General features: G+C 52.6%; 3 protein-coding genes across 7 annotated transcripts; 2 read left to right on the forward strand and 1 right to left on the reverse strand.

The window, feature by feature from the left end:
* Positions 1-459: 459 nt before the first annotated feature.
* ALKBH6 (alkB homolog 6) lies at positions 460-6,252 on the forward strand. Of its 5 annotated transcripts, none has more exons than XM_070387946.1 (7): positions 460-541; positions 1,341-1,423; positions 1,740-1,808; positions 3,690-3,750; positions 4,122-4,273; positions 4,484-4,600; positions 5,815-6,252. In XM_070387946.1, the coding sequence occupies exons 1-7, from the start codon at positions 517-519 to the stop codon at positions 6,076-6,078; spliced, it is 771 nt and encodes a 256-aa protein (XP_070244047.1). In that variant the 5' UTR covers positions 460-516; the 3' UTR covers positions 6,079-6,252. The 5 variants fall into 5 exon arrangements, with proteins under 5 accessions (XP_070244047.1, XP_070244049.1, XP_070244048.1 ...); XM_070387947.1 differs by lacking the exon at positions 460-541 and adding an exon at positions 585-793; XM_070387948.1 differs by lacking the exon at positions 4,484-4,600.
* A 245-nt stretch (positions 6,253-6,497) lies between these two features.
* Positions 6,498-11,873, forward strand: SYNE4 (spectrin repeat containing nuclear envelope family member 4). The gene is made up of 9 exons (XM_070386751.1): positions 6,498-6,511; positions 6,853-6,990; positions 7,401-7,551; positions 8,616-8,759; positions 9,203-9,382; positions 9,469-9,717; positions 10,673-10,750; positions 11,433-11,491; positions 11,583-11,873. The coding sequence occupies exons 1-9, from the start codon at positions 6,498-6,500 to the stop codon at positions 11,773-11,775; spliced, it is 1,206 nt and encodes a 401-aa protein (XP_070242852.1). The 3' UTR covers positions 11,776-11,873.
* A 6,317-nt stretch (positions 11,874-18,190) lies between these two features.
* On the reverse strand, positions 18,191-19,301 carry SDHAF1 (succinate dehydrogenase complex assembly factor 1). Its single transcript, XM_005908216.3, has one exon. The coding sequence runs from the start codon at positions 19,299-19,301 to the stop codon at positions 18,825-18,827; it is 477 nt and encodes a 158-aa protein (XP_005908278.2). The 3' UTR covers positions 18,191-18,824.
* Positions 19,302-19,682: the final 381 nt, after the last annotated feature.

Consider the following 19,682-nt stretch of genomic DNA (forward strand, 5'->3'; position numbering starts at 1 on the left):
ATGTCCCCAAACTCAGCATGACCCCTATCCCCTTCAATAAAGACGTTTCTATGGCTTTCCGTGTGGGGTCTGTGTTTAGGGAGTTAACGGCCGTGCCTCTCTACCCTTACTAGGGGAGCACGGCAGAGGAAGTCCTTCCCTCAATCTCGTCTCCCTACGGCTCGTATAGGATGGCCTAACCTGCGGGGGTCCTTCCAACACACGCGTTTTCCCTGTGGGCCGCCAAGGCTGCGCCTCCGCTCTGGGCTGGCTCCGCGGTGTGGATGGGTTCCATTCTGAAGCTCTGATTGGTCGGTCCAGACGAAGCTCGGTCTCTGAAGGGTCTAGTGGCTCAAAGGCCAGGAGGCATAGCCTATCACCGAACGAGGGTGAGGGGGCGGGGCGACACTCTGTGAGAGGGCCTATTGGGTGGAAGGCGGAGCTTTAGAGCCTTTGAGAATTCCCATTGGTCTGAGCATGCCTGCGTCGGCATGGGAGCGGAAGTAGCTGGGAAAGGAATTGGGGTGTTGAATTTGGATGTTGGAGGGGTCACTGGTGGACGGTCAGTTTGCGGGGTGGCCGAGGGTGGAGATGGCAGTCCAAGAGAGCTGAGAGTGGGGACCCAGGGTAGCGCATATGGGAGTCCGAGGAAGCTCAGAATGTGGGATTCTAGAAGACAGAGTCGGGGGACCCAGGGGGTTCAGGGCGTGAAAGGAGTCAGACTCAGGTCCGGGGGTGCTGCAGTGAAGGGGCGCTCCGGAAGAGAAATCTGAAAGGAGTCTAGAGTAGGGGGATCCGAGGAGACTGAAAATGGGTATGTCTGAGGAGGCTTAGATTGGGGGCACAAGGGTGCTCAGAATGGAGCGTCTGAAAGCGCTCGAGGAGAGAGGAGGATCTATGAAGACCTTGAACACTGTTAGCCAGGATTGCAGTTTTTAGGCACGCATGCTGTGCTGTGCTTAGTCAGGGCATGGCAGTTTTTACGATGAGGTCTCAAATCAAGGTGTTTAAAGGGACTCTGGTGTGTAGCCCTGGGGGATATGTGTGGCGCTCTTGGGAAAGCGGCGGATGGAGTCAGAGGCTGTTCTCTGTGGGAGCTTAAGACAGCAAATATGTGTAGTTTGATGGACCTTTGGTGGATGGAGTTTGGGGGAGTATTCTGGGTGCTCCTTGTGTCCGGGCAAGTGTGGGGGATGTGCACTGAGTGGCTTTTGAGATACTGAGGGCTTAGGTTTTAGAAACCAAAAGAGTTTCCCTAGAGGTCTGAGCTGAGGCTGTGGCCCATGGTAAGAGCAGAAAGCTGGATCATAGTCTGAGGGCGGCAGGCTTGGTTACTTCAGCATGTTCTCCCCTCCCCACAGGTCTGACCGGGTACCTGGAGTTGCTGTCGATGGAGGATCAGGATGCCAGGGTCCCAGCCCTGGAACCATTCAGGGTGGAGCAGGTTGTCAGGACTGGGGGTGCAGAGGGTGAAGGTGGGGACTAGAGGGTGGGAGATAAGAGTGGAGATGGATAGGGAGGCTAGCTCCTGGGTTTGTGGGCTGGGACTGACCCCTCCCTCTCCATTCTTACCCTCAGGATCCAGCCCTATCCTCACCCCCACCTCCTCATCCCCCAAATAGTCATCGGTCCCTTGACTTAAGGCCCTGGCCTGTCTGGGGACATCCTGAGCTATGCTCCAGAGGAAAGGCTGCGCATGGGTGTTAGCACTAGTCTGCAGGTGGAAGGGCCACACCTTCAGGGGGATCTCTCTGTCCTAGGCACCACCTGTAATCTACTACATCCCTGACTTCATCTCCAAGGAAGAGGAGGAGTATTTGCTTCGACAGGTGATCTCAACACTGTTCTGGTCTGTTCTTCTCCTCTTCCCAGATCCCTCTCCAACCCCCAGCTCTCATGTGAGAGCCCACAAGGCCACAGTGAAGATCCTGGCAGAAAGGAGAGTGCCACCCAGCACCCATCCCTCACCTTCCATATTCCTTTCTCAACACCTGCTAGGGCCTGGCAAAAGAGCTTTTCCCAGAAGACTTAGGGGAAACCAAACTGATATTTTTTTTGGCCAAGTCATACATCTTGCAGGATCTCATTCCCCAACCAGGGACTGAATCCAGGCCACAGCAATAAAAGCGCTGAATCCTAACCACTAGACCACCAGGGAACTTTCCAAACTGATACCTAGAAAGGTGGTGGTTATTATGGAGTTTAGGCTTCCTGTGCTAAGACAACTCAATCCTGCTACTGTTATAGGGAAAAGGAGGTTATAACACATGTTGAAAGAGCCCAGTTCAGGCCCTTGAGATTTGGGGAATGAAGAATTTACAATGTTCAGGTTTTTGTGCTGAGATAATTCAGGCCTCAGAATGTTAAGAGTAAACGCTTCCCTCTGCTGATAGCTCAGCATAGACCCAGAGCCTTGGGAACAAGGTTACCAAGCCCAGACCACCATCTACTGTGTTAGATAGTACAGTCTGCATTCTATTCTTAAGGTTTGGGGAAAGAAGAGTTTTACAAAGTTCAGAATCCATGCACTGGGATAGCCCTTTGCAGCCCCAGAGCCTTGGTTATAGAGCCTGAACCTGCCCTGTGCAGTCTCAACTACTCCTATCTTGTTTGAGTCCCAGGAATGAGTTAGCTTGAAAGCTCAGACTCTCCTACTGAGAAAACCCATCCCAGCCCCATTACCACGAAGGGAATAAGAAGATTTCTTAGGGTTATTTTTTTAAGGATGCTTTTTGATTAATTAATTAATTTTTGGCTGCTCTGGGTCTTCCTTGCTGTGCGCAAGCTTTCTCTAGTTGCGACGAGTAGGGGCTACCCTCTGTCGCGGTGCATGGGTTTCTTATTGAAGTGGCTTCTCTTGTTTTGGAGCACAGGCTGTAGGGTGTGTGGGCTCAGTAGTTGTGTACACAGGTTTAGGTGCCCTGCGGCATGTGGGATCTTCCCAAACCAGGGATCGAACCCATGTCCCCTGCACTGGCAGGTGTATTCTTAACCATTGGACCACCAAGGAAGTCCAACTTTTTATTTTTTTAGTATTTATTTGGCTGTGCCGGGTCTTAGTTGCGGTATTAAGGATCTTCAAACTTTGTTGCGGCATGCAGGTTCTTAGTTGTGGCATGCGGGTTCTTAGTTGCAGCATGTGGGGTATATTAATAGTTCCTTGACCAGGGATCAAACCCAGGCTCCCTGCATTGGGAGTGTGGAGTCAGCCACTGAACCATCCAGGAAGTCCCTTAGACTTCTTTGAGACAACCCTTTCTAGACCCCTGGGGTCTTGGCAGTGGAGAATTTTCAAAGTACTCCCTTGACTGTACTGAATAACCCAGTTTAGCACCTTGTCTCCCCCAGGCAATAGGAACAAGGAGGTTCCGGACTCAGACTGTCCTGAGATAGCCCAGGGATCAGAAAATTAGAGTGCAGACTGTTTGCTGGGCTGAAAGAGCCCAATCCATCCCAGAGCTCTGGGTAGATTCAGACCCTGATTGTAGCCCTTCCTCAATCCTGGTAGACACAGGTCAGCTTTGAGGCTTGTGGTCTCCACAGGGGGAGAAGGCAAACAACAAAATCCTGGGAACACTATCCCAGAGAATGATCCCACAGAAACTGAGATGACCCATTTCCACCCCAGGTAAAAACCGCTTTGTTGGCCTGGGTGGGAGAATCAGAGAGGGTGGTCCTTGAAAAAGGACTGACCCCCTTTCATCTCCCAGGTCTTCAATGCCCCAAAGCCAAAATGGACCCAGCTCTCCGGGAGGAAGTTACAGAACTGGGGTGAGTGTCCCTGACTGTGAGCATAGCTGACTTAGGGATGTGGGCTGGGGTAGGCATGTCAGGTTTGATTGTCTCAGGACATTGAGGCCAAGGTGGGGGGTCCCTGAGGGCTCAAGGGATCCCAAGGATCAGGAGGATTCTGAGAGGTCAGTAGAGGTCTTGAGGGGTTAGAATTTCCTGATGGGTTGGGGGGCATCTCTAGGTTTTGGAGAAGCAGGAAAGCTTTGAAGAGTGGAGTGGGGATCTCCAAAGAGTTAGGGGTCCCTGAGGAGGTCAGAGTGCTACCAACCACTAGGATATTCCTAATGGGGGCTCCTTGGTGCCAGAGCTCCTTGGTTGGGTGCCCTCAGCATCCCATCATCCTCCCCCAGGTGGGCTCCCCCATCCCCGGGGAATGGTTCCTGAGCGACTGCCACCATGGCTCCAGCGCTACGTGGACAAAGTGTCTGACCTCAGCCTTTTTGGGGGTCTCCCAGCCAACCACGTCCTTGTAAACCAGTATCTGCCTGGGGAGGGCATCATGGTAACCACACTCTCACCCCACCCCCCAGACCTAGGACCCACCATGGCGCGGGGCATCATGTTGACCCACATCCACTCTCATTAAGCAGTTCACATAGCCCAACCAAGCATTCGCCTCCCTGTCCCCAGCTGGGGGACACCTTTCACCTCAGAGGGTTGGGGGGTGGGGTGTGGACTCCTGCCCCATCCAGCTCTGGTACTCACTCCTCAGCCCCACGAGGATGGGCCACTGTACTACCCGACCGTCAGCACTATCAGCTTGGGCTCTCACACCATGCTGGACCTCTACGAGCCTCGGCAGCCAGAGGATGATAACCCAACAGAGCAGGTGGGCCCTGAGATGCTGCCCCAGCCACTTGTGAGCGCTCCGACCTCCCATATCCTCCAAGAGACCCTAGTTCCACCCACCTATGAGGTAGCCCTGATACCCATCTACCTGCAGGGTGCCCTAGAAATCATGATCTTCACAGATACCCCGATACCCCCACCTGTTGAGTGACTATCCTGACATCCTACAGATGTCCTGGCCCCACATATTTAGAGTGAGCACTCCAATACCACAGGCAGGGCTCCCCAGTTCTCCAACAGACACTGATATCCTGATACCCCCACACCATCCCCTCAGGGGTGTCTCTGATATCCTCCAAGACACCCTGACTCTCAATGGCCACTGCATAGGCACCCCAATACTGACCTCCTCCCTCCCACTCCAATAATGTGATCTGTCGTGCAGGACACCTCCAGATTCTCTTGGCACCTCAACCTATGACTCACTGCTCAAGCCCCCTTCCTTCTGTGAGGGTTGCTCATGACAGCACTTTCCCTGACCTTTTCTTTGATGCATGTCTGATGCCCCAGTGTTCACAGAAACTACCCTGGACACCCTGATCACAGCTGCTCCTTAGGGTTCCCCCTTTAAAAAAAAAAACCAAAAAACTTATTTATTTGGCCATACCACCCAGCATGTAGGACCTTAGTTCCCTGGCTAGGAACAGAAACTTCACCTCCTGCAATGGAACCACAGAGTGTTAACCACTAGACCGCCAGGGAAGTCCCGGGGCTCCCTTTGTCAATCCCACATGCTCCTGTCTGCTCCCCTCTGCTGGTGTCCTTAAAGCATCCTGAGATAGCCCACATCTGCCCAGACCACACCTGCTTCTCTCTCCTTCCCTTCCTGGCTTCAGCCAAGTCCTTGGCCCAGTTTCACCCAGTTTACTGGGACCACTGATCCCTCAGTCCCAGACCCTTGCAGATTCCTTAGACACCTAGACGCCCCCATCTGCAGCCTAGTTCCTACCCTTTCCCAAAAGACTGCCGACCACTCCCCATTCCCTCCCGTCGTGCCCCTCCCCTCCAGGCCCTGGCCCTGTCGCCCTTGGGATTTTCATTCCAAAGCCTTGATTCTTAGGAGCACACTTGCCCCTCAGCCTTTGCCCCTGGAACTCACTGACCCTCACCCCCTGAACCCCCAAACCTGCTGAACTCTCGTCTGCCTCCGCCACCGAATTCTGGGGACCCGCTGATTTTCAACCCTCCCTGCAGCCCCGGCCCCCGCCCCGGCCGGCCACCTCTCTGCTGCTTGAACCGCGCAGCCTGCTGGTGCTCCGTGGCACCGCCTACACGCGCCTCCTCCATGGCATCGCGGCAGCCAGCGTAGACGCGCTCGAGGCAGCCTCCCTGCCGCCCAACGCCGCCGCCTGCCCCTCGGCGCAGCCGGGAGCCCGCCTGGTGCGCGGCACCCGCGTCTCGCTGACCATCCGCCGAGTCCCCCGCGTGCTGCGCGCTGGCCTCCTGCTCAGCAAGTGACGTTAGGACCCAGGACCCGCTCGGATTCCCGAGCCCGCTCCCGCTCTGGACTGCTACCGCCCTGTGACCTTGGATCTCTGGGGTAGAGGCGGCTCCCCTCGGGTTATTTTCCAGTACCTGTGTGGAAACCACAGGAAGAGGACCCATTCCAAATAAACCAACAACAAAAAAGTCTTACTCTGGTTTTGGACATTTGGGGGTGGGAGTGGGCAAATGTTTGGGTTCCCGAGGGGCTCTGTGATAAAGAGTCCGCCTGCTAATGCAGGAGACACAGGTTCAATCCCTGAGTGGGGAAGCTCCCCTAAAGTAGGAAATGGCAACCCACTCCAGTATTCTTGCCTGGGATATCCCATGGACAGAGGATCCTGGCAGGCCACAGTCCATGGGGTTGGCAAAGCCTCCCACACGACTGAATATGCATGCACACGCGGACGTGGGTTCCCAGGGTGAGCGGTCTGGGTTTCAGAGTGGCTCAGAACTTGGGGCTCTTGAGAGGGCAGGGTCATATCTGGAAACCCCTTAGTTGGGTGGGGTGAGCTTGAGAGTCAGCTACTGGTATACTAGGGAGGAAGGAGTTAAATGGAGGTAGGGTCACCTGAGCTAGGCATCAAATTACCTGGGTCCAGGTTCCACCTGGAAGGAGGTGGAGCTGAACCTGCCCCTGGGCTTTCGGCTGCCTCAGGCCTGGGTGAGTCCTACTGAGGAAGTTTTCGAGGAAACTGGGGCTAGGAAAAGGGCTCCTGCTGGGGGTCCTCACTGACTTTCTGTCCCCAGGCTCCCAAATATAGCCCGGCCCCCACCTCTGGGCCCTAGATTCCCTTCAGAGCTCTTCAGTCACCCCCCTGGAGCCCCTAGGGAACTGGACGCTACTGGAGACACAATCTGCATTGCATCTGGAGAGGAGAGCATCAGGTAGGGGCTGGGGCTTTAGAAACTGGGGTCCAAAGTGGTGGGGGCATTAGCAGGGGCCCTTGAAGGGTAGGAGGTATTGTGGCTAAGACCCCCTGGGGACATGGGAGAGGTAACACGGGACAGCGGTGGAGTAGAGTGAATAATGGGCACCTAGACTCACCTGGTGGCTCAGATGGTAAAGCGTCTGCCTGTAATGCGGGAGACCCGGGTTCGATCCCTGGGTTGGGAAGGTCCGCTGGAGAAGGAAATGGCAACCCACTCCAGTACCCTTGCCTGGAAAATCCCATGGACAGAGGAACCTGGTAGGCTACAGTCCATGGGGTTGCAAAGAGTCGGACAGGACTGAACAACTTCACTTTCACTTTTGCTTAGACTCACCCACAGGCCTGTCACTGTCCTCCACCTCCCAGGTCAGAACAGGCCCAGAAGCTGGGGCAGGACTCCTTGGACCCTCCAGAGCACTTTCGGGGTGGGCCGAGGGGCCTGGAGCCTGTTGCTGGCCTCCCCAGGTTGCCAGCGCCCTTTTCTCTTGAGGAGTCAGCTGGATCCAAAAACCTAGAGGTGAGCTGAGGTGACCTGGGCCCCTGGGCCAGCCCCCACCTCCTGTCTGTCTCCCAGAGTCTGGCCTCCACACCGGGGATGAGGCGATGATTCAGGAAGTGTTGGCCAACTGTGTGGGGATGGGATGCTCTAGACAGTGATTCCTGACCTGTCTACTACTTCATATTTTATCAACTGAGAGAGAATTATATGTTAATATTTTATTTATTTATGGCTGTGCTGTGGAGAAGGCAATGGCACCCCACTCCAGTACTCTTGCCTGGAAAGTCCCATGAATGGAGGAGCCTGGTGGGCTGCAGTCCATGGGGTTGCTAAGAGTCAGACACGACTGAGCGACTTCACTTTCACTTTTTACTTTCATGCATTGGAGAAGGAAATGGCAACCCACTCCAGTGTTCTTGCCTGGAGAATCCCAGGGACGAGGGAGCCTGGTGAACTGCCGTCTATGGGGTCGCACAGAGTCGGACACGACTGAAGCGACTTAGCAGCAGCAGCAGCAGCAGCAGCATGGCTGTGCTTGGTCTTCACTGCTGCATGTGGGCTTTCTTTAGTTGCGGAGAGTTTTTATTGTTGTTCAGGTACTCCAATATGTCTGACTCTTCGTAGTGGGGCTGCTTTCTAGATGCGGTGCATGGGCTCAGTAGTTGAGATGCAGCGCAGGCTTAGTTGCCATACAGCATTGGACCAGGGATCGAACTCGTGTCCCCTGCATTGGCAGGTGGGTTCCTAACCACTGGACCACCAGGGAAGTCCAAGAATTATCTCATCATTGGCCCCGGTGTTTCCTGTGGGAGTAATTTGGTTCCATTACCCCTCCCTCTCCAAGACCCCCAGGCCCTATATGGACAAGTTTCTAGGAGCCTTGAAAACCTGGAGAACTTGAACTAGAGGTTCTCGGGCCTGACTCCACTGGGAAGTTTCTCTAGGTGGGAGCGGCCCTGGGGCACACCCACAGATGGACTCTGCTGCAGAGAAGCATCCAGAAGGCAGGAGCCTGGGTGCAATGGAGTGGGAACAAGGTCCAGGTTGGCTCACTGGCCCTGACTCAGCTCTGTGTTCCCCAGCACCCCATCTCTGGCCGGGAGGTACTGGAGGCTGAGCAGGACAGTCTGCATCTTTGTCTTCTGGGGCTGGGCCTCTGGCTGCAGGACTTGGAGCGAGGCTTGGGGCCCTGCATGTCAGCCCAGAGCAGGATGGTCCAGCTGCAGGTGGGTAAGGGCCTCAGGAGTCAGGGCCAGCTTCCCTTGGAAATGGATCTGTTCCATGTTCCTCATGTCTGGATGGGAAGAGGGTGGGGGTAGTAACTCCAGTCCTAGGTCTCTGGTGTTCTGGTGCCCCTGTGGTGTGTGTGTCTATGTGTGTCTCCGTGTAGGCAGCAGGGTGGTGTGGTGTGGGGTGTGTTGATGATGTCCAACCATGTGTACCCAGTGTGTGTGTGTGTGTGTGTGTGTGTGTAGGCAGCGGGGTGGGGTGTATTGATGATGTCCGACCATGTGTACCCAGTGTGTGTGTGTATGTGTGTGTGTGTGTGTGTGTAGGCAGCGGGGTGGGGTGTATTGATGATGTCCGACCATGTGTACCCAGTGTGTGTGTGTGTGTGTGTAGGCAGTGGGGTGGGGTGTATTGATGATGTCCAACCATGTGTACCCAGGCGCTGCAGGCAGACCTACGTGGGGCAGCTGAGCGTTTAGATGCGCTGCTGGCGTTCGGTGAGGGGCTGGCGCAGCGCAGTGAGCCTCAGGCCCGGGCAGCCCTGGAGCAAGTCCTGAGCACATTCAGAGCCCACCAAGACAGCATCTTCCGGCAGCTGTGGCGGCTGCAGGCCCAGCTGGTCAGCACCAGCCTGTTATGGCCCACCCTGGCAGTCCCTGGCGCAGGTGCCAGTCTCAACCTTCATGACCTCTGTCCTCCAAGCAGGTGTTGGAGGAGGCCAGCACACTGGAACAGGACTTGGAGTTCGAGGGGGACTTAGATTGGCCAGGCCCTGGTGGGGTCTGGGGGCCCTGGGCACCCAGTAGCCTCCCCACGCCAGCAGAGTTGGAATGGGACCCGGCGGGGGACATTGGGGACCTTGAGCCTTTAGGGCGAAGGACAGCCCGGACACCAGGGGCTCCATGTGAGCTGTGTGGCCACAGGGGGCCCCAGAGCAGAGGACAAAGCCTGGAGGTGAGAGCAGGTGGGGTGACCTCCTTCCTCCAAGCACCCATGGGACCCTCTGTCTCCTAGCAGGGTCCTTGCCTTTCGAGAAGGCCTTCAAACCTCTGGCTCTGTCTCTCCCAGTGTCTCTTTCTCTTTTGGTGTCTCAGTGTTCTCCTTCCCGGTCTCTTTGTTGTATCTACATTCCCTCATTTCTTCTCACTCTCCCCCTCATTCACCCCACCACAACCACACTACCCTCCTGGCTCTTCAGACATTTCAAATACACTCCCATCTCTAAACCCCCAGATGCATGCCCAGCTCCCTTCCTCCTTCACTCCAGTCTCTCCTCAAACATCACCCCTTCAGAGAGACCTGCCCTGGCCTCAGAACATTATCACTCCTTATCCTCTTACTTGGGCTTCCCTGGTGGCTCAGCTGGTAAAGAATCTGCCTACAATGTGGGAGACCTGGGTTTGATCCCTGGGTTGGGAAGATCCCCTGGAGAAGGGAGTGGCTACCCACTCCAGTATTCTAGTATTCTGACCTGGAGAATTCCAGACTTTGTAGTCCATGGGGTCACAGAGTTGGACACGACTGAGTGAAAAGTTAGCACCTAACAGTACTTACCACATCGTGACATTATATATTTATTAAATTACAGTCTGTCTCTCTCCTGCTAGAATATAAACTCCATGTATGCCAGCATTTTGCCTGCTTTTGTGCCCTCTGTGTTCTCAACTCCTAGAACAGTACCTGGAGTGTAACAGACACGCATTAAGTATTTGTTGAGTGAATGAATAAATAATGTCTCTCTTCTCGGGTTTGTTGTTGTTGGGCTCCGGCCCTCTCTTCATCTCTCCCTGAGATCTCGCTCTTCCCCCAGAATCTCATCTATATTATACCATACTGCCATCGTGGCCCTTCCTCAACTTTGTGTCTGTTACTGATTCTCCAAGAACCCCACACCTCTCTCGCCCCACAGGACATGCTCATGTTGGGCCTCAGCCACCGGAAACACGTAGCAAGTCACCGAAGACAACCCCTGCTCTGGAAGTCTCGAGTGAGTTGGTCCTCAGCCAGGTGTATCACTCAGGAATCGTGATAGCAAGTGACAGCAACCCAACCCTGACTGAATTACACACAAAAAAAGGGGATGCTGGGTTGTTGTTTTTTTTCCCCACTTAACTGAAAAGTCCAGGTGCTGTTGAATTTCAGACCTCAAATACTGCCAGGGCGCAGTGCCTCCCTGTCTTGGGTTCTACTTCACGGTGGATTTCTCAGCAACATGGCTGCCCCAGCAGCTACACATTCACTTCCCACTGGCTCACTCACCCCAGAAGAGAATGCTCCGGACTCACAGGCAGCAGAAGTTCTAGGTCGGACTCCTGCTTCGCCACCAATCACAGTAGCCAAGCTGATGGAGGGCTTTGATTGGCCTGATCTGGTCACATGCCTAGTCATGGCAGTAGAATTGTGAATTCAGAAAAGTAGGAAGTTATGATACCATCCTTTCCAAGTTGAACCACCGTTACCAGGAAAAGGGGGACTGCATGGAGGGAAGGCACAGACAGAACTCCACTATACTTGGAACTATTCCAAGTCCCCATGGGGGCTTGAGGATGGAAGGGGTGCTAGGAAAGGATGAGAAATAAGCCCAGTTCTGCCTGTCTATGGTAGTAAGGTAAAGAGCACAGTAAATGTCACTTCCACCCATTCTGCTGCTGGTGACTCTCTATGTTTAGGACAGGATGAGGCAAGCATCTCCCAGTCTCCAAGATGTGATGCTGGAGGCGGACCCTGGGTAAGACATTTGGGAGAAGAGTCTGGGGTTTGGGGGACAGGGCTCACGGTGGCACCCACTGGTATGTTTAACACTGTGTTTCCCTTCACAGAGTGCCCACTCCTGCATCCAGGCGACCTCTGACCTTCTTCCATCTCCTCCTCCTCCTCCTCCTCCTCTTCCTTTTCCTGGTGGGTATCACATTGTTCCTGCCCACGTCAGGGGGCTCCTGCTGCTCTCCAGCCCAACTGATCAGGATACCTTACCTGGAGCTCAGCTATGTCAATGGTCCCCCTCCAATGTGAGAATGCAGTCTAGTCATATGTAATAAATAGTCACTGTTAAAGGATATGTCTTAGTCTGTTTGGGCTGCTATAACCAAATAACATAGACTGAGTGGCTTAGAAACAACAGAAGTTGGTTTCTCACAGTTCTGGGTTCTGAAAAGTCCAAGATCAAGATGCTGATAGATTCAGTGTCTAATGAGGATCCACTTCCTGGTTCATCGATAGCCATCTTCTTCCTGTGTCCTCACATCAAAGAGGGGCCAGGGAACTCTCTGAGGTCTCTCTTTTTTTTTTTTTTTTTTGGCCACATGGCATGTGGGATCTTAGTTCCCTGGCCAGGGGTCGAACTCACACCCCCTGCATTGCAAGCATGGAGTCAACCATTGGACCCTAGGGAAGTCCCTCTTTGGGGTCTCTTAGAAGGGCACTAATCCCTTTCATGAGGCCTCCACCCTCATGATCTGATCCGCTCCCAAAGGCCCCACACCTCCTAATACCATCACATTGAGGGTTATGAGTATTGAGGGGACACACACCTTCATTCTATAGCAGGATGTGCGAGGATACTGGATGCTTGAATACTGACAATCTTTGATATGACCCTGGTACATCTAGACAACCCCCTCCACAGATCCCTTTGCCTTGAGCACAGAATATAGAATTGAATCAGCCCATCTTGGGTTGGGTTCCCCCGGACCATCAGACAAAGATTCAAGCACAGGTAGTTTTTTGTTTTTAAAACATGGTGTGTATATATTTATATACCCCTTTTTTTATGGGGTATTTTTATTTAATTATAATTTGTCTGTGCTGGGTCTTAGTTGCAGCATGAGGGATCCTTAGTCGTGTCATTTGAACTCTTAGTTGTGGCATGTGGGATCTAGTTCCCTGACCAGGGATCAAACCTGGGCCCCCTGCATTGGGAGAGGGGAGTCTTCGCTACTTGACCATAAGGGAAGTCCCTCAAGCACAGGTAGTTTTTTTTGGGGGGGTGATCCTAGGCAAATTGATAGGGGAATGGGAAGTGAACCAGGGAAGGGAGTCAATGAGCTGGTGGCTTCTCTGGGCATTGGCGTGCCATGCCCCTAGGGACCTTTGGGAGACTGTGGGACACACAGGAGGTGAAGGGCTTGTGGCATATATGTACCAGCTCTCATCGCTCATTGATTCAGGATTAATCCTGGAGAATGTTAACTCCCCAGCACTTCCAGCCTCTCCTGCCTGTAAAGACCTTCAGGCAAAGAGGTATAGGTGCTTGCCACAGGCTACTAGAGGGGTGCAGGTATACAGGAGGGGTGGAGGGATGTTGGTGGGTTGCTGACAGCACTTGCTTTAGCCCCTGACCTGCATTCATCCAGGTGCTCTGTTCAAACACTCTACATGGTGGGCTCCCAGGCTGGCCATCACTGACTGGACTGTGAAAGCCCTCTTCTCCCAGGTCACCAAGCTGAACTGCCAGGGCTCAGTCCTGGAGTCCAGTTCCCAGCTTCAGGTGTCTAAGCTTATCCTCTCCCAGAACTTAAAGTATCAGGACAAGAGGTGGAGCAGAACCAGACTCAAGAACAGAGGCAGGAGCCCCATGCTAGTCTCCTGGATGTGCACTTAAGACAGACACTTCCTTGAATTCTCACAACTACCCAATGATGTGTCCCTGCTTAACAGAAATGGGAAACTGAGGCTCTAGAGGGGAAGCCACTAGCCTGAGGCCACGCATGGAGCAAGTGAGTGAAACCCAGTCTCCATTGATTTAAGGCTAAGACAGTGAGCACCCTATGCAGGGGGCCCATGTTCCACCCCTTGTTAGGGAACTAGATCCCACATGCTGAAACTAAGAGTTTGAATGCTGCAACTGAAGATCTCACATGCTGCAATGCAGACTGAAGCTCCCATGTGCTGAAACCAAGAGTTCGAATGCCACAACTAAAAAAATAAAGAGCCCGCATGATGCAACTAAAGATTCTGCATGCCACAACTAAGACCCGGCGCAGCCAAATAAATATTTAAAGCAAACAAAAACAGCAGTAATCTCTTTTAAAAAACTGGGAATTAATACTTAATTTTTGTGGGTAACTTAAAAGTTCAGGACTGCAAGCACAGCTGGATCCAGGGGCTCAGTTCTTTCCTGTTCTGGCTTCGGTCTTATCCAAATGGTGGGGAGTGCTCCTCGAAACCACCAAACCTACATCCCACCAATTTAGCAGTCAATAGAGAGTTCTGTGTGTGTGCTAAGTCACTTCAGTACATGGGATTCTCCAGGCAAGAATACTGGAATGTGTTGCCATCCTGTCCTCCAGGGGATCTTCCCAACCCAGGGATCAAACCCGAGTCTCTTATGTCTCCTGCATTGGTAGGCAGGTTCTTTACCATTAGCACCACTGGGAAGCCCAACAGGAGAGTTGCAGTGAAGTGAAAGTCACTTAGTTGTGTTTGACTCTTTGTGACCCCATGGACTGTAGCCCACCAGGCTCCTCTGTCCGTGGAATTCTCCAGGCAAGAATACACTGGAGTGGGTAGCCATTCCCTTCTCCAGGGATCTTCCTAACCCAGGGATCAATCCCAGATCTCCTGCATTGTAGGTGGATTCTTTACCATCTAAGTTCTGAAGCCACCTCCTCTGGCTAGTGTCACATGCTTCACTGGGGGCTGCAGTCAGCCTTGCTTGTACTGAAATGGTAAGGGGGAGTAGTTCTCAAAAAAAAAAAAAAAAAATCAGGGAGCTGTTACCAGAAGATGGAATGGACCCTGGGGTCAGGGGTGGGGGGCAGGAAGCAGCAGATCCTCAGAGTAATTCCACATTCAGGGAGATGTCTGTGCAAACCTGGGTCTGTTCTCTTTCAACTGCCAGACCAGATCCTGTCCCCAGCTGAGGAGGAGGCATGGTGTCCCTGGGGTCACCAGCAAATTGGATGGATGGGCAGAGTCTTGGCAGTATCATCCCAACCAATTCAGTAATGGAGCAAATCCATGTCATTCACTCATTCATTTACTACTCACTGAGTGTCTGCTATGAACCAGGTCAAAGAGCAGGATTATGACTGTGAACAAGACAGGCTAAAATCCTGGTCCCTGTGGAGCTGACATTCTAGGGAGAGAGAGATGAACGGGATGGGTGGGAACTTGCAGGTGTGACCTGTGGCTCCTCATCCAGTATGATGAGTTTCCCAGAATTCCCCAGGGCCCCCTGGACCACCTCATGCACCTGGTCACCCTTTTGGAACAGTGGAGCTTGTGATCCAAGACAAGAACATAGTCTAGTGACCTGTCATTCCTGACAGGGTGGAGATCAGAACCTGTGAGGGAGAGCAGATGTTACTATTTTGAAGGTCAGGAATTTAAATTGATTGCTAAATCTGTGAGAAAGTTATGCATGAGAGGTCTATCCAAGTCTCAGAAAATACAGGCTTTGTTTTTCTCAAATCTCTTGTAAAAATATACCCTGTATGTGAAGATATCTGGCATCCAAAGACAAATGACCAGTAAGACATTGATATGACCATTGTCTTTTTGGTAACTTTTTGTTTTGTTTCAAATTCCTGAAAAGCTTTAAGACTAGTAACAAGAAACTCTCACATACCCTTTACCCACTTTCATCAATTGTTAACATTTAACCCCATGGGCTTCACCATTCACACTCTCAGTAATACATCTATGCATATATTTTGGAACCATCTGAGACTAAGTTGTAGACATGATGCTCTTTACTCCTAAATACTTCAGTGTATAGTTTTTAATGTCATGGACACTGTCTTACACGACTAGAGTATAGTTACTGGATTCAGGAAATTTCAACACTCAATTCCATTCTATTATTAAGCCACAATCCATATTCCAAATTATTCTCACCCCCTAAGTCCTTTATAGCAATTTTTTTTAGATCAGGAGATTCTTTGACAGGTTGACAAGCAGTGACCCTGTCCCTTAGAAGAGCGAAAACACAGCAGCAGACACAGACAGGACCAAGGAGGGTGGTTTAACATCAGTACATTCTGAGATAAGGGCTTGAGTGAGGTGGTTTATTTGCAATGTGATCCCAGGAGGCAGGAGTTAGGGAATGAGGAGAGACAGTGAACAGGGCAAAAGCAAAACATATGCTTATGGTGCGGGAGCCACTGAGTACCTGGGGCTCAGTCCCACCAGACAACAGGCACCTGGGGCACTTATCCAGTGACTGTAGTCCCCCACAGGCTGCAGTTGCTCCTGAGGGCATTAACCCACCTCTCATAATTCCTAGAAAGCCCTCAAGCAGAAGAGCAGAGATGCAGGGGCTCAGAGCAGGAAGCTGGCAGTTTCTTGGGAACCCTCCTCTGCAGCTACAAGTGAACTCAAGTAGACAGGAGGGTTATGGGGTTGGGACATCACCCTCTGCTGCCACAGGTATTTAATTCACTGTGTCATAATGGTGACTGCACCATGAAATTAAAAGATGCTTGCTCCTTGGAAGAAATGCTATGACCAACCTAGACAATGTTTTCAAAAGCAGACATCATTTTGCCGACAAAGGTCTATATAGTCAAAGCTATGGTTTTTCCAGTAGTCACGTGAGAGTTTGGACTATAAAAAAGGCTGAGCACCAAAGAATGGATGTTTTCAAAGTGTGATGTTGGAGAAGACTCTTGAGAGTCTCTTGGACAGCAAGGAGATCAAACCAGTCAATCCTAAAGAAAATCAATCCTGAATATTCATTGGAAGGACAGATGCTAAAGCTCCAATACTTTGGCCACCTGACGCAAAGAGTTGATTCATTGGAAAAGACCCTGATGCTGGGAAAGACTGAAGGCAGGAGAAGGGGATGACAGAGGATGAGAGGGTTGGATGGCATCACCAACACAATGGAGAGGAGTTTGAATAAACTCAGGGAGATGGTAAAGAACAGGGAAGCCTGGTGTGCAAAGAGTCAGACACAACTTAGCGACTGAACAAAAACATACCATAACAGCTGCAAAAGGGAGACACTATTGTAGTTAGTATGCCCATTTGGCAGTTAAGGGTGTTGAGGCACAAGGAGGTTAAATCACTTGCCTCTGATCAAGTAATCAGTAAGTTAGAACTGCGATTCAAACCTAAGCATTCCAGTTCCAGAGTCCAAGCTCTTAATCACCCGACATTCACCCAGTAACTCCCTTCTGACCAGGACACCCAGCCCCAGTGAGAACTCGATCACTGCCTGCAACCCTGCCAGAAGCTCCCATCCTGGACCTTATTAGGGCTCAAGATCTTGGAGCCTGGAATGAGCAGGAGGAAGAGGAGGGAGATGCAGGTGGAGCTCTAATGCGGGCTGGATGGGTAGGACTTAACTCCACTAGCCACTTTCAAGACTTTGGTTTTTACTCTGAAATGCAACCAGGCCAGGATTAACAGCAACACCCTGGTGGAAGAAACTGAGGCGGACAGATGAACATGGGCATGGAGGCTGAGTACCAACCAGAGACAAAGCTGAAGTAGAAGCCACTTGCATAAACTGCACAGCCTGTGCTCTGGGGCACTCCAGGCCCCAGCATTTCTCCCCTTCGCCCTCTCCAGGCCTTTACCCACACCGTCCACCTGCTCAGAGCTTATCCCTACATTCTGGCAAACACTTCATAATTCTTCAGATTTCAACCTCATTTTATAACTATTTGAGTAACTGCCTCCCCCATTGGGATTGGGGGAGAGACTGTGTTTCTCTTTGGTCCATCCTACCTTTGGGGATTCCCAGGTGGTGCAGGGGTAAAGAACCTGCCTGCCAATGCGGGAGACCCAAGAGACGTGGTTTCAATCCCTGGGTTGAGAAGATCCCCTGGAGTAGGAAATAGCAACCCATTCCAGTATTCCTGCCTGGAAAAAATTCTATGGACAAAGGAGCCTCACAGGCTACAGTCCATGGGGTTACAATGAGTCAGACAAGACTGAGCAGCAGGCATGCCATGGCATCCTACCTTTGATCTGAGCTCTGAGTTCCTTTCCTGAGGTCCTCCTCCTTTCAACTGCTTTTAATGGGTGCAAATACAGCTGAGGGCTACAAAATGCAGCACCTCAGGGAATGTCTAGCTCATGTCCCTGTGGGGGCATGGGAAGAGGTATGTCTGTGGCCTATGGGTCCACCTCTCCTTTCCCACCCCTAGGCCTTGCTAACAACAATTCCAGCTTGTAGCTGAGGCTGGACTCCTTAGCCAGGTTTGAGGGTCCCACTACTACCGCAGGGGTTACCAGCCAGGCCTCCTCAGCTCCACCATTCCTCTTCTGACTCACTACCTTCCATTAAGAGGTCAACAGGGGCTTCCTTGGGGGTCAAACCAGGGTGGGTTCCCTCTATGGATCTGCCTAGGAGAAAGAACTATGCTGCTCCAACCAATCTGCCATTCTAGAGGGTTCCCCACACCCATCCTTGCCAGAGGGTCACTTCTTGATAACTATCAAAATCCCCCAAACACATCACATCTTTACCACCACCAACAGGGAAGTAAGCACACCCCCATTTTATTGCCTTTTTGTCCAACAGTCTTGAGAAGGGAAAGGAGCAGGAATCGGGGTGGGTGAGGGGAGGTTTCCCCTCAGAACCATCATGTATAGGTCTTGAGGGGATCTTTAACTGATTAGCGGGGTGAGAGACCCCTTACCCCCTTCCTCACCAATCCCAGTTGGTCTCAATGGAGTAAAGATTTTTCTGAGGGGGTTTCCAGGCTTCTCACCGTCCATCAGGGCATCGTCCCAAACTCCTCCTCATCTGCTCTTCTCAGAGTTAAATACAGGAGAGAGGAGTCTCTTTGAGGAGCCAGCAGTGGTATTTCTCAGGGTTCTAGACAAGGGCGTCAGTCTCTTTCTGTCCAACAGAGGGGCGTCTTGGCTCCCCAGGCCTTAGGATAAGTAGCTTTCAGTTTGACAGTACGCCCCAAGCCTCATTGGTTAAGTCTGACCCGGTACCATACAGCAAGTAAAGCCGGGCATTTCTCGCCATCGCACCCCACGTCCCAGGAGGGTTCTTCAACTACCTCAATCTGTCGATTTAGTTTCTCAAGACCTCTCACTTTCCATTGGGGGGCTCCCCAGTCCTCAGTCCCCCTGAGCCATCGGGCGAGCCCTTCAGCCGGTCACCGTCCATCCAGCGGGGTCTTCGGTGTCCTCAGGCTGTCTAGCGGTTTCCTCGGGTCGTCACCTTCACCAGACAGGGTCCCTGGGGCCCCCGCGCCGTTGGACTCCTCGGTCGGGCCCCGCGTACGCACGAAGGCCCCCATGGCCGTGGCGTGGCCCGAGCGTAGCATCTGGAGCTGGCGCCGACCGCGGCGGTACAGGTACTCGATGCGCAGTACGTCGGAGCGTGGCAGGCAGGCGTGCTGCCGGAACTCCGCCCGCACCCGTGCCTCGGCGCCCGGCTTCCCGCGCCCAGCGCGCAACAGTTCGCGGTACAGGCTCAGAACTTGCCTCTGCAACCGGCTGTGCCGGCTCATGGTAGCAGCTGGGCCGCGGGGCACGGAGCGGCGCCCGTGCACAAGCGGGAGAAGAGGTGAAACACAGCCATAGGAACTTCCGCCTCCCGCTCCCAGCTTTGCGGCGCCTTCGCGCCTCATAGGTTGTCGCTGCTTGTACGTCACAATGTTGTGTGTAAGGGGCGGAGCTAATGGTTCACTGGCCCGCCCCACTGGACATCTGTGTCCTTGAGAGGACGGTACTCCTGAGGGCCTGGAGGAGGAGGACGCTAGACGCTGAGACTCTTAGGTTTGGGGTCGGAAGAGACCAGGGGATCCTGACCTGACTCTTGGGTCCTGCGAGTGGAGAGAGCTAGAGGTTAGGATCCTTGTGTTCCCCAGAGCTCTGGGGGCACTGGGGGAGAGAAGACGGGCACACACGTGGGTTTATCCTCATTTATTAAAGCAACCATGGGAAGCTCCGTGCATCCCCACTCCCAGAGCAAGTGTACATCGAGGGCCCCAACCCCTGGGGACGGGAAT

The sequence above is a fragment of the Bos mutus genome, chromosome 18 (assembly GCF_027580195.1).
Source record: "Bos mutus isolate GX-2022 chromosome 18, NWIPB_WYAK_1.1, whole genome shotgun sequence".
Taxonomy (NCBI): Eukaryota; Metazoa; Chordata; class Mammalia; order Artiodactyla; family Bovidae; genus Bos; species Bos mutus.

Excerpts from the sequence above, each read along its gene's own strand:
- ALKBH6 (XM_070387946.1), top strand. The coding sequence starts at position 517 with ATGTTGGAGGGGTCACTGGTGGACG. Across the intron at positions 542-1,340 it reads GGAGGGGTCACTGGTGGACG|GTCTGACCGGGTACCTGGAG; the intron begins GTCAGTTTGCGG and ends CCCTCCCCACAG. Across the intron at positions 3,751-4,121 it reads GAGGAAGTTACAGAACTGGG|GTGGGCTCCCCCATCCCCGG; the intron begins GTGAGTGTCCCT and ends ATCCTCCCCCAG.
- SYNE4 (XM_070386751.1), top strand. Across the intron at positions 7,552-8,615 it reads CTGGATCCAAAAACCTAGAG|CACCCCATCTCTGGCCGGGA; the intron begins GTGAGCTGAGGT and ends TGTGTTCCCCAG. Across the intron at positions 11,492-11,582 it reads ATGCTGGAGGCGGACCCTGG|AGTGCCCACTCCTGCATCCA; the intron begins GTAAGACATTTG and ends TTCCCTTCACAG.
- SDHAF1 (XM_005908216.3), bottom strand. The coding sequence starts at position 19,301 with ATGAGGCGCGAAGGCGCCGCAAAGCTGGGAGCGGGAGGCGGAAGTTCC.